The following is a 14437-nucleotide window of genomic DNA, read 5'->3' as shown; positions in this document are numbered from 1 at the left end:
TCATGCACTTTGGTGGAAGAAATAAATGGGCAGACTATTATTTAGATGGGGAGAGAATTCAAAATGCAGAAATGCAAATGGACTTGGGAGTCCTTGTGCAAGATACCCTAAAGGTTAACCTCCAGGTTGAGTTGGTTGTGAAGAAGGCGAATGTAATGTTGGCATTCATTTCTAGAGGTATAGAATATAACAGCAGGGATGTGATGTTGAGGCTCTATAAGGCACTCATGAGACCACACTTGGAGTATTGTGTGCAGTTTCGGGCTGCTTATTTTAGAAAGGATATACTGACATTGGACAGGGTTCAGAGAAGATTCACGAGAATGATTGCAGGAATGAGGGGGTTACCGCAGTGGTCCCCAACCACCAGGCCGCAAAGCATGTGCTACCGGGCCGCGAGAAAACAATATGATTTGACGATATGAGTCAGCTGCACATTTCCTCATTCCCTGTCATGCACTGTTGAACTTGAAATAACCTACCAAACACCACATAAAACCTAAAATAACACTAACATATAGTAAAAGCAGGTATGATATGATAAATACACAGCCTATATAAAGTAGAAATAATGTATGTACAGTGTAGTTTCACTTAACAGAATTGGGAAGATTAAGCCAAAACCGATTTGCAGGAAAAAATCAGCTCGTACACGCATGCGCATGTCACATATGCGCACACAGGTGCATGCGCAAGGCTTCATGGTCATGGTTGTCTTTCTCGAAGCAAACACAATTGTCCCGTGTTTGACTGCTACTTTTGTTCCTTATTTGGGAGTGAGAAAGTTGGCAACCCTACTTGAACACCGCACTCCCACGCGCCCCCCCCCACCCCCGGGTCGGCCGGTCCGTAAGAATATTGTTAATATTAAACCGCTTTGCGGTGCAAAAAAGGTTGGGGACCCCCGGGGTTACCGTATGAGGAATGTCTGGCAGCTCTTGGGCTGTATTTCCTGGAGTTCAGGATAATGAAGAGGGATCTCATAGAAACATTCCGAATGTTAAAAGGCCTGAACGGATTAGGTATGGCAAAGTTATTTCCCATGGTAGGGGATTCTAGGACAAGAGGGCACGTTTTCAGGATTGAAGGATGTCTTTTTAGAACTGAGATGTGGAAAAATTACTTTAGTCAGAGGGTGGTAAATCTGTGGAATTTGTTGCCACGAGCGGCTGTGGAGGCCAAGTCACTGAGTGTATTTAAGGCAGAGATAGATAGGTTCTTTATTAGCCAGAGTATCAAAGGGAGGGTGGTAAATCTGTGGAATTTGTTGCCACGAGCGGCTGTGGAGGCCAACTCATTGTGTGAATGTAAGGCAGAGATAGATAGGTTCTTGATTAGCCAGGGCATCAAAGGGTATGGGGTGAAAGCAGGGGAGTGGGGATGACTGGAAGAATTGGATCAGCCCATGATTGAATGGAGAAGACTCGATGGGCTGAACGGCCTACTTCTGCGACTATATCTTTTGATCTTATTAAATTTACTTTGCATTTAGACAAAATTCATTTCAAAAAACATTAGAAACATTGCTTTTTCCACACAATTTTATCGACCTGATCCTTTTCTGCCTCATCTCCAGTTTCAAAGTCTAGTGTTAGAATCTCACCCAATGACAGGATGGTGACGTAGGCTGGCCTGTCTGATCGCAGCAGTGAATGTTCTCGTGCCTTATTGAGTGAAGGGTCCTTATCAAACACTCCTTTCACAGGGCCTACAACCGAGTCAAAACCATGCATACGAAAGGTGAAGGCCTTGTGGGGCTGGCTGTATCGTTGGCGCTCCTGTGGAAAAAGAATAAATCATCAACTGAGTTCTGTTATAGAGACTGAGCTCAGGATCCACATTCTGGGTTTACTAGTCAACTGAAGGCTAAGCGAAGCTGACAGCAATGATCAGAGATCACAAGGACACTTTTTCTTATTTAATTATGGGATGTATTGAAAACATAAAAATATTGTCCATTCATTGCCCCTAAACTAAAGAAGCAAATCAGAGCCAATTGCATCAGAGGAAACATGGCTCAGACTGGGAAAGGAGGAAATACTAGAGAGGATGATCCTGGTGCGGTACATCAGGTAGCTGAGGGAGGTTGTAGGAGGGTGTCATGGGCTTCCAATACTTCCATAATGCAAGAGTGCTACTAGAAAACTAAAGATGGCAAAAGGAACACACATGTTAAAAAAAGGTGAGGCCACATGAAGGTCAATGGAATTAAAAGGACAGTGTCAGCATGGATGAGGAATTATCTTAAAGGAAGAAAGCAGAGAACTGTGATAAATAGACAATGACAGACAGTGGTGCTCCCTCGTGATCACGGGGTCAGAGTCATACAGAGCAGGAACAGATAGATACATAGATTTGTATTTGCGACATGTACATTGAAACATACAGTGAACAAGTCCTTCAGTCCACCATGTCCATGACGACCACGCCTGCACTAACCCCACTTGTCACTATTAGATCTGTACCTTCTCTGCCTTGCCTATGTAAGTATCCGTCTAAATGCCTCTCAAACAATGCAACATGATGCTGAGATTATTTACATGGGTTCTGAATAAAATTTAAATATTTGTAGGCACTATGATAAACGTTGAAAAGAATAGGTGCAAATGCAATATACAGGGTTCCAGAATGGACTGACAGGAGAATGTGCTGTACAGCAAAGTATGAAGTGCTGGACTTCGGCAGAAAGAGTGAGTGATAATGTCACTCTGGAGGATATTTATTACTGATTGACATACAGCACAGGATATACCCTTCTTGCTCTTCAAAATGCAAGCAACCCCCAATTCAACCCTAACCTAATCACAGGACAGTTTACAATGACGAATTAACCTACCAACTGGTAGGTCTTTGGACTGTGGGAGGAAATCCACATGGTCACGAGGAGAATGGACAAACTCCTTACAGACAGCAGTAGGAATTGGTTGCTGGTACTGTAAAGTGTTGTGTTAACCACTACATTACCGTGTGTATGCAGCAACACAGGGATCTGGAGTCATGCACATAAGTCCTTGAATTGGCACATTATGAGAGACTGGGCAGGACAGTATATAGGATTCAGGGATTCAAAAATAGAGACAGAATACACACACATGTAGTTTCTGTTGAGCCCATTTATAAAACATTTTGTTGGTCTTGATTCTGACAGTGAGGACAGAAGGCATCATAGACTAATGACATATGGAGAGGCACCCTTACCTGTTCCTGAAACACGCGCTTTTCATCTCCAGTGCTGGGTCTCACAACGTAGTCTGTCCGTCTATAATTAAACAAAAAACAAAATCACTAACCCAAAATGCCTTGTGGCTACAACAGCACCCCAGATCTATGGCCACACAGAGAACATGAAGAGTGTCTGCTCCATCTCTCCTCTGCTACCTGAATTATAATAATTCTCTAGCACTGTGATGTGTGGAGAATCCACCTCTAACAAATGGAATAAGCTGAGGGGAAGGGGTGCCCTGCTGGTTTGAACCATATGCAGATAACACAGATATCTACCCTCAACCTACCCAATTACTTGGGGTGTGAGAAAGGCAAAAGTGATGCCAATACAATAAAACTTTGATAATCTGCTACACAACTGTTGGAAAATCATAACAATTTGGCAACTGGTTCACTAGGTACTGTTTCCGATGCCACATTGAAAATCTCCTCGTCCTATTTTTTACTTACAGAGTTTGCAGGAAAATTTATAATACAATTGTACAATGTAACATCTTAAACAAGAGAATTAAGAGTGTTATGCTAATAATTATCATAACTTTGTTTATGCTTAGTCGGGGGTGGGGGGAAGGCAGCATGGTAATGTAACAGTTAGTATAATGCTATTATAGCACCAGTGACCCGGGTTCAATACCGCTGCTGTGAAACCAGGTGGGTTTCCTCTGGGAGTGCTGGTTTCCTCCCACATTCCAAAGATATACAGCTTAGCAGGTTAAATGGTCACATGGGTGCAATTGGGCAGTGCAACCTTGTTGGGCCGGAAGGGCCTGTTACCACACTGATCTTTAAATAAATAAAATGAAACATTCAATAGTCTAGTCAAATTTGCCAGTCCTGAGCATGCCAGATTAACAGAATTTTACTGTAGTACACAACCCACTAGCTAACTTCATGGTCCTGACTGGTGCAGCCTCCCCTTTAAAAATATTCCCCAGTTCATACATCAAATCATCTTGTCCAACTTGTCTCATTTGAAGAAAATATTCCAACAAGAAGTCCATTAATCTTAGCTTTGGCATAATTTACAGAATGAATTGCTGAGCTACAAGGATAAAAAAAAAAGACAAATATCAAAGTAGCAGAGCATTGCAACCATCGGTCCTTTGCAGTATTCCCTTCAGATTTCCAAATCCATGATGGATTATAAAGTACTTACACCCTGGGGGTTGGGGGCGTGATGTCTTGAAGCTCATCAGATTCCTGTGTGTGTGAAAGATAGAGAGAGAGAAAAAGAGAATAATCAGTCACTGCCACTTCACAAAATGCCACATTATGGTAACCAAGAATTAATCCAAGGAATCACTAATTTTGGTGCAATGAACCTCAGAATGCAAACAAAATTGAAGATAAAAACTGAATGAAGTATTGCTGAAGGGTCTCAGCCCGAAATCTCAACTGATTGATTCCCTCCATAGATGTTGCCCAACTTGCCGAGTTCCTCCAGCATTTAGTGTGTTTCTGAAGATAAAACTATGCATTTAACTAAAGAGACAATTATTCCTTTATTGTTCTTATTCCTTTATTATAATATTATTCACCTTGAGTTCAAATAGATATTCAAAATATTAAGAAATATTTGCCACCTCTTACAAAGTGAAACCAAGTGACATAAGTGACAACAAGGATTCACTTCCAGATGAGCTCAATGCCTTCTATGCTCACTTACACTATCAAAACAAGGAGGAAACTTCACGAACTCCCACAGCTCCCAATGACCTTGAGATTTCAGTCTCTAAGGCCAACACGACAGCATCCTTCAGGAGGTTGAACCCACAGAAAGCATCTAGCCCAGATAGGGTACATAGCCGAGAAACATAGAAACATAGAAATCTACAGCACATTACAGGCCCTTCGGCCCACAATGTTGCACCAACCATGTAACCTACTCTAAAAACTGCCTAGAATTAGTCTGCCACATAGCCCTCTATTTTTCTAAGCTCCACATACCTATCTAAGAGTCTCTTAAAAGACCCCTATTGTATCCACTTCCACCACCGCTGCTAGCAGTGCATTCCACGCACCCACCACTCTCTGTGTGAAAAACTTACCCCTGACATCCCCCTTGTACCTACTTCCAAGCACCTTAAAACCATGCCACCTCATGTTAACCATTTCAGCCCTGGGAAAGAGCCTCTGACTATCCACATGATCAATGCCTCTCATTATCTTATACGCCTCTATCAGGTCACCTCTCATCCTCCGTTGCTCCAAGGCAAAAAGACCACGTTCACTCAATCTATTCTCATAAGGCGCACTCTCCAATCCAGGCAACATCCTTGTAAATCTCAGCTGCACTCTCTCTATAGTATCCACATCCTTCCTGTAGTGAGGTGACCAGAACTGAACACAGTACTCCAAGTGAGGTCTGACCAAGCTCATTACCTCACGGCTCTTGAGCTCAATCCCACGGTTGATGAAGACCAACACACAATACGCTTTCTTAACACTTGTCAACCTGCGCAGCAGCTTTGAGTGTCCTTTGGATACAGACCCCAAGATCCTGCACATTGCCAAGTATTTTACCATTAATATTATATTCTGTCTTCAAATTTGACCTATCAAAATGAACCACTTCACACTTACCTGGGTTAAACTCCATCTGCCACTTCTCAGTCCAGTTCTGCATCCTATTGCTGTCCCGCTGTAACTACTGACAACACTCCAGACTATCCACAACACCTCCAACCTTTGTGTCATCAGAAAACTTACTAACCCACACTTTTACTCCCTCATCCAGGTCATTTATACAAACCACAAAGAGGAGGGATCCCAGAACAGATCCCTGCGGAACACCACTGGTCACCGTCTTCTATGCAGAATACGAACCACCTGCAATCACCCTTTGCCTTCTGCGGGTAAGCCAATTCTGGATTCACAAAGTAAGGTCTCCTTGGATCCCATGCCTGCTTACTTTTGGAGACTGGCACGGGGAACCTTATCAAATGCCTTACTGAAATCCATATACACTACTTCCACTGCTCTATCTTCATCAATGTGTTTTGTTACATCCTCAAAGAATTCAATCAGGTTCGTAAGGCACGACCTGCCCTTGACAAAGCCATGCTGACAATCCCTAATCAGATTATATCTCTCCAAATGCTCATAAATCCTGCCTCTCAGGATCTTCTCCAACAACTTGCTCACCACTGAAGTAAGACTTACTGGTCTATAATTTCCTGAGTTGCCTCTATTCCCTTTCTTGAACAAGGGAACAACGTTTGCAAACTTCCAATTCTCTGGTACTTCTCCCATCCCTATTGATGATGCAAAGATCATCGCCAGAGGCTCAACTATTTCCTCCCTTGCTTCCCACAGTAGCCTGGGGTATATCGCGCCCAGTCCTGGCAACTTATCTAACTTAATACCTTTCAAAAGCTCCAGCACATCCTCTTTCTTAATGTCTATACACTCAAGGGTTTCAGTCCGCTGTAAGTCACTGAGCACTGATCAACTGGGTGGAGAGTTCACTGATAATTTTAATCTCTTGTTTTGGCGGTCTGAGGTACTCACCTACTTCAAGTAGGCATCAATTAAACCAATGTCTAAAAAGAAAGTGGTAACTTGCCTCAATGAGTATTGCCCAGTAGCACTTGTGATGAAGTGCTTTGGGAGGATGGTGATGAAACATATAAACTCCTGCCTGAGAAGCGACATGGATATGCTCTAATTTGCACACTGGCACAGTCAGTTTGGATTGGCAACACCATCTCCCTCACAATCTCCATCAGCACAGGTACAGCACAAGGCTGTGTGCTTGGTCCCCTGCTCTACTCACTTTACACTTATGACTGTGAGGCTGAGCACAGCTCCAATGCCATATTTAAGTTTGCTGACATCACCACTATCACTGACCGAATCAAAGGTGGTGACAAATCAGCATATAGGAGGGAGATGGAAAATCTGGCTGAGTGGTGCCACAACACTCAATGTCAGCAAGACCAAGGAGCTGATTATTGACTTCAGGAAGAGGAACCAGAGGTCTATGAGCCAGTCCTCATTGGAAAATCTGAGGTGGAGAGGGTCAGCAACTTTAAATTCCTTAGTGGTATTATTTCAGAGGATCTATTCTGGGCCCAATATGTAAGTGCTATTATGAAGAAAGCAAGGCAGCGCCTCTACTTCCGTAGAAGTTTGTGAAGATTTGGCACGACATCTAAAAGTTTGACAAACTTCCATAGGTGTGCGGTGGAAAGTATATTGACTGTTTACATCACAGCTTGGTATAGAAATATCAATGCCCTTGAATGGAAAGGCCTACCAAAAGTAGTGGATATAGCCCTGTCCATCACAGGTAAAGCCCTCCCCGCCACTGAGCAGAACTACATGGAGTGCTATTGCCGGAAAGCAGCATCCATCATCAGGGACCCACACCACCCAGGACATGCTGCCTTCTCACTGCTGCCATCAGGAAGGAGGTACAGGAGCCTCAGGACTCACACCACTAGGTTCAGGAACAGTTATTACCCCTCAACCATCAGGCTCTTGAACCAGAGGGGATAACTTCACTCAACTTCATTCACCCCAACACTGAACTGTTCCCACAACCTATGGACTCACTTTCAAATCACTCTTCATTTCATATTCTCAATATTTATTGTTTTTTTCCCCTCTTTTGTATTTGCACAGTTTGTTGTCCTTTGCACGCTGGTGGTTTGTCCGTCCTGTTGGGTGTGACCTTTCATTGATTCTATTGTGTTTCTTCGATTTTCTGTGATAATAAATTTACTTTACTTCCATTTTATTTTATTATTATTACTATTACTGAAGAAAATTCGTTCTCCAGTCACCTTTCCCTTTCACCTGGCTTCACCTATCACCTTCTAGCTAGTCCTCATTCCCTTCACCCCCACGAACATTTTATTCTGGCGTCTCCCCCTTCCTTTCTAGTCCCGATGAAGGGTCTTGGCCCAAAACGTCGACTGTTCATTCACTTCCATAGATGTTGCCTGACCTGCTGAGTTCCTCCTGCATTCTCTGTGTGCTGCTTTGGATTTCCAGCATCTACAGAACCTCCTGTATAAACAATTATTTTCTGGTCACCTCATTATGGGAAGGATGTAGAAGCTTTAGAGAGGGTGCAGAGGAGACTTACCAGGGTGCTGTCTGGATTAGAGAGCATATCTTTTCAGGAAAGATTGAGTGAGCTAGGGCTTTTCTCATTGAAGCAGAGGGGGCTGAGAGGTGATTTGATAGCGGTGTACAAGATTATGAGAGGCATAGTTAGAGTGGACAGCCATAGTCTTTTTTTCCCCAGAGTAGCAGTGCAACACCAGAAGACATCTGTTTCAGGTAAGTGGAGAGAAGTTTAGGGGAGAAGTCAGAGGTATTTTTTTCCACCAAAGAGGTGCCTGGAACACACTGCAGTGGTTGGTGGCAAAGGCTGATACAAGAGGGACATTTAAGAGACTTAGATAGGCACATGGATGTAAAACAAAATGGAGGGCAGATCTCAAATCTAGGGACATTATGGCACAGCTGAATAAAACATTGGTCAGTTCAGTAAAACCGGGATAATCTGACACCTTCAAGATTTTAGATAGACTTGCGGATATTGAAGAATATTGGAAACTATTCTTATTAAAACACCAACACACATGTAATTCACCCTTTTTTACATGGTAAGCAATAGGGCATTTTAAGGGAGTATGGAAACAGGACCGCAGTGAGTTTAAAGGGAGCTCTGGCAGAGGGAGGGGGAGGAGTATTCTTCTCATCTACAATTATTTTTGTTACTGAACCAAGAGTTCTCTGTCAAATCTACATATAATGCTTCTCCATTTTCTTCTTACTAGATGATACACAGGATGTTTTCTTTATTATTTCAAACCAAATCTTCCTGCTTTGGCACCTTCAATACACCATCTGTTGCATTCTAATAATGGTTTCTTTGGCTAATATTGCTTCCATACCTTTCCTTTCTCATTCTACTGTTTCTTTCCAAAATACCTTACAGCTGGGGATATCCCAATCCTTATTTTCATTCCATAGGATAAATAGCACATTAACAGGCCATTCAACTCAACCAGTCCACACCAGCAGTTATACTGAAGCCCCTCCAGAGTACCATTATCTAAATTCATCTCTTCCTCAAGACTGAAAAGAGGACAAAAGCCAGAATGTAAGGGTGCAGAAAGGAGAAGGAGTACAAGTTGGTAGGTGATAGGTGGAAGAGGTCTTGGCCCGAAACATTGACTGTTTATTCTCCTCCGTAGGTGCTGCCTGAATTGCTGAGTTCCTCCAGCATTTGTTGCTCAAGACTTCAATCTGCAGAATCTCATGTTCAGGAATCCTTGAGAATGCATTCACTAAGAAACCTGTAAAATGCACTGCAATTGAAGGCAGCCCCTTCAAAACATAAAGATAAATGAATAAGATTAATAAAAGTACACAATGTTGAAGAGCACACCAGATTCACTTCCTCCAATAAATTATTTGGAAGTGCCAGAGAACAGAGATAAAACTGACACACTTGCATTCCACCCAGATTACAAAATGGATGTCAGAATGAATTACCTTGGGAAATGCCTGATCCTTAACCTCAAACCACAGCTGACACAACAAAGTCATTTCCTTCTCCGAGTCACGTCCAGAACCTGGAGAATTGGGAAGAGGAAATAGTTAACATAATCGAACAGTCATCAAACATAATCATCGTCCTTAACTGCTCACCAGTTTCCTCAAATGCTGCTCAAAGATCTTCCAGAGTACAGAGCTCCTTCTGAAAGTTATTATGATCACACTGGATGTGCCTATCAATCTCTGTGAAACAACAATAAAACAGAAAATGCTGGAAGAACTCAGCCAGTCAAACACAGCACCTGGGGAAAGAAAAACCATCAAGGACCCTTCTGCAGAGGCTGCTTGACAGGCTGAGTTCTTCCAGCATTTTCAGCTTTTACTTCAGATTCCAGCATCTACAGTTTCATTTGTTTTCCTTTGTACAAACAGAATTTACTGAGGTATTGCATGATCAAATTAGAGAGAATAAAATTACATCCCACACTCATACAGATTTACATACGTTGGAATTAACTGCACATCAGTAAGGCAGAAATAAAAGTTTAATGTTCAGCCATCCTTGTTCGCTGTTACTGACATGATATTTAAGTATCTTCCTTGCTTCTACTTCCTGTGGTAGATCTACATTTTTCAATAACGTTGACTAGAAATAGTGTGACCCAGAAAGATGAACCTGGTCTCATTAACCAATTCCTTGCAACTGGTAACAGATTATGACTGGACAACTAACCAGCTTCAACTGCAAATTCTGATGAGAACACAGAAGAACCCATTGAAGTTCTCCAACTTAATGCAGTAAACATTGCTGACGTAAGCCGGTAGTAACACTTGCATTCGTCTATTGAAATTTCAGTGGGTTGGGCCTGTGTGAAGCTCTGCCAACATTGATAGTCCAAGGTTCCTGGATAATCCTGGATTGGAAAACAAGTCTTATGAGGCAAGGTTAGTAGAGCTGGGACTTTTCTCTTTGGAGTGTAGAAGGATGAGAGGGGACTTGATAGAGGTCTACAAGATTATGAGAGGCATAGATAGGGTGGATAATCCCAGGGCACGAATAGTAAACATCAGAGGGCATATGTACAAATTTAAGGGAGGGAAGTTTAGGGGAGACATCAAGGATAAGTCTTTTTACACAGAGGGTTATGGGTGCCTGGAATGACTTGCCAGGGATGGTGATGGAGGCTAAAACATTAGGGGTATTTAAGAGCCTCTTGGACAGGCACATGGATGAAAGAAAAACAGAGGGTTACGGGGTAGTGTGGGTTTAGTACTTTTTTTTTAGGAATATATGGGTCGGCACAACATCGAGGGCCAAAGGGCCTGCACTGTGCTGTAGTATTCTAATGTCTAGTGTCTAATTCGCTTCTCTTGGCTGTGCTTCATTGTACCACTGGACTCTACACAACAGCTGGGCCCAGTCTTGCTGAAATACTCTAGCATTATTGCCTCTTGGATTTTGTTATGTTATGTGATGTGCTATGTTGGTATTTCAAACGAACAAGGAATGACTTGAGTTAGACAGAGGAGGCAGAAGAGCAAGTGTGCAGACAGGCTGCTGACTACTGCTTCTTTCTTAAACTTTGTTTTTTTTAACCTGATAAGCAAGTGAATCGTGTAAACAGAGATAGGACAGGGCCGTTCACTGCCACACAATGCAGATCGTGTGCCACTGGGAAACTTCAGGTACACTTCCATGTGCACAGGGTCAGGAAATCACACCATTTCTGGGTTTTGAAGCTAGAGCACTGGCTGACTTTACTATGGTGCATCCACAAGGCCGAGGACTGAGGATCACCCCATGACTCCTGGAGAGCAGACAGCAGGGGGAAAGTTGGTGACTCTCAGATAAACATTAAAGAGCAGACAGATGGTTCATAGGTTTATGAGGACACCTTGTTTGTTGCATTACCCCCGTGCCATGTGCCAGCGAGGGCAGAAATAGGAAGACAGCATAGGTAAATGTGTGGCTGGAGAATGGGTGCAGGAAGAAGAGCGTTAGATTTGTTAGGCACTGAGAATGGATCTGGAGAAAGCGAGACTTGTACAAGTTTTTCAACAGGGGTGGGACCAGTATTGCTTCTGTTGGCAGGGTTTAACCAATCTTAGCAGGGAAATGGGAAGACAAGCACTCATTACAAACCAGCACTGCAGTTATGAGAGGAGATGAAATGTTAGAAGGATTATTAAATGAGGCTATACGGGTTGAGGTAAAAAAAAGAGGCTGTCACTCAACTGGGGGACCCCTTTATAGTCTAAGACAGAAAGAGAACATTTTCAGACAAATATGTGAAACTGTAACATTGTTAAAGCAGCAAATATCAGTGTTATGCTTACCCAAGCATTAGATGGGATAGTCAGTGCAAGATACAGAAGGCACAAAACTCCTAAATTACTTTCAGAATAATTCTTTTATTCCAACCAGAGGTAAGTTCTGAACAGTCTTAAGGAATATACACAAGAATTTCTGCAAATGCTGGAGGAGCTCAGCAGGTCAGAATCAGATTCAGGTTTATAATCACTGGCATGTGTCGTGAAATTTGTTAACTGAGCAGCAGCAGTACAATGCAATAAATGATAATATAGACAGAAAAAAAATAAGCAAATCGACTGCAGTAAGCATATATGTGCATGCTCAATAGGTTAAAAATAGGGGAAAACAGAAATAATAATAGATATTAAAAAATTGTGAGGTAGTGTTCATGGGTTCAATGTCTATTTAGGAATCGTATGACAGAGGGTCAGGCAGCATCCATGGAAAAGAACAAACAAGTCAACATTTCTGGCCTAAACCCTTCTTCAGGACTGTTAAGGGAATAAAGCTAGGTGGGTCAAAGAAGTATCAGAGGGCGGACACTTCTGTGGTCATGGTCATAAGTGGATGATAAGGTAGAGAGAGACATCAGATGCAGGGCTTAATATCATAGAAAGCCTAAGAGAGTTCAGAAAGTGGGGTAAAATAAGGGGACTTTAGAAAAGCTGAGAGAAGCTAGGAAGATTCCTGGGAAGTAAAAGTAAGAAAAGTTCAAGAATCCTTTTTAAGTAATAAACAGCAAGAGGGTAACAAAGCTATTAAGAATCAAAAAGGCAACCTGTTTATGGAGGTGGAGAATGTGGGTAGGGGTCCAGAGAAGACTTTGCACAAAAGAGGCTGATGAAGCCCACATAATAGTTTAGGAACACACATTAAACATTGGATGGGATATTTATTTCTTTTGTAATTTATAGCAATTTTATGTCTTTTGCACTGTACTGCTGCTATAAACAACAAATTTTATGTCATATAAAACAGTAATAACCCTACTTCTGATTCTAAACATAATAAATACTAAGGGGCTTAAGATCTTTGCCAGGTTTAGATGAAATTTAGTTCACGCCATTAAAAACAACAAAGCAGGTAAGAGCCTCTGCAATTGTCATCATTTTTATTTGCCCCCCCTAGCTACAGGATTAAAGGGCTGCTAATGTAACTTTGTTTAAAAGGGGAAGGAGGGCTAAACCAAGTAACTACAGGCTCACTTTATTTAAATCTGGTAGTGAGCAAATTATTTCAATTAATTATAAGGTACAGTATATATTGTCATTTAGAAAAGCAGATGTTTATGAGAGAGTAAGCAATGATTAAGGAACTGTCTTGCCTGAATAATTTTTCTGAAGTTTTTGAGCGGATTACAAAGATGAGTGCTTGATGTAGTCTACGTGGCTTTTTAACACTGCAATCTGGTCAAGAGGGTAACACTGTTGGGATCCAAGGGAGAATAAGACTGGCTCTGGCAGGAAGCAAAGGCTAATGGTATGACAGAAAAGTTCCACAGGGCCAAGTACTTGATCCCTTGCTTCAGAGAGCAAACATAAAAATAGAATATTACAGCATTGGACAGGCCATTTGCCCCATGATGATGTGCCAATCTTGATGCCAATTTATACTAAATTTTTCATGTGTCTATCTGAAAGCCTTTTAAACTCTACTAAACTGCCAGGTTTCACGACTACCCTTGGTAACCCATCCCAGGCACCTAACCGCACTCTGTGTAAAAAACTTGTCCCTCACGTCACCTTTAAACTAATGCACCCCCCCGCCACTTCACATTTCTATCCCGGGGAAAGAGTTCTGTCTATCTACTCTATCTCTGTTTCTCTTAATTAAAAAAAAAACCCTCTATCAGGTTTTTCCTCAGCCTCCAATGCTCTAGAAAGAATGTTAAAGAGTTTATCCAAACTTTTTCTCTTAATTAAAAAAAAACCCTCTATCAGGTTTTTCCTCAGCCTCCAATGCTCTAGAAAGAATGTTAAAGAGTTTATCCAAACTTTCATTAAAACTCATACACTCAAAGCCAGGGTGCATCCTGGTAAGTCTCTTATGCACCCTTTCCACAAAATCCACATATAATGGGGCAACCAGAACAGCACACAATACTCCAAGAGTGGTCTGACTAAAGTTTTATATATGTGCAGCATGACTTCCTTATTCTTATACTCAACAGTGAAGGCCAACATGCCATATGCTTCCTCAGTGTTACAATAGTATACTATATACATTAGTGACTTCAACTTAAATGTATAAGCCATGATAGAGGTTTATAGACGATACAAGCTTGTGTCTACCGCAAAGTCAACCACCAAAATCAATCAAGAAATTTGTGACTTCTGCTTTATGATATGTGTGCAAATTTTTGAACTAACATACATTTACAGA

At 41.9% G+C, this 14437-nt stretch overlaps 1 protein-coding gene across 1 annotated transcript in view; it reads right to left on the bottom strand.

Moving 5' to 3' along the window:
* Positions 1-14437, bottom strand: part of nfrkb (nuclear factor related to kappaB binding protein) — a 107623-nt gene that overhangs the window by 47285 nt on the left and 45901 nt on the right. Inside the window, exons 7-10 of the mRNA XM_063038441.1 lie at positions 9739-9818; positions 4382-4425; positions 3199-3259; positions 1604-1778 (exon numbers count right to left, since the gene is read on the bottom strand). Of these exons, the coding sequence (XP_062894511.1) occupies positions 1604-1778; positions 3199-3259; positions 4382-4425; positions 9739-9818 (360 nt within the window). The remainder of the gene's footprint in view (positions 1-1603; positions 1779-3198; positions 3260-4381; positions 4426-9738; positions 9819-14437) is intronic.

The sequence above is a fragment of the Mobula hypostoma genome, chromosome X2 (genome assembly GCF_963921235.1).
Source record: "Mobula hypostoma chromosome X2, sMobHyp1.1, whole genome shotgun sequence".
NCBI lineage: Eukaryota > Metazoa > Chordata > Chondrichthyes > Myliobatiformes > Myliobatidae > Mobula > Mobula hypostoma.
Note: the sequence above shows the minus strand (reverse complement) of the source record. Positions and strands in the feature narration are given on the sequence as shown.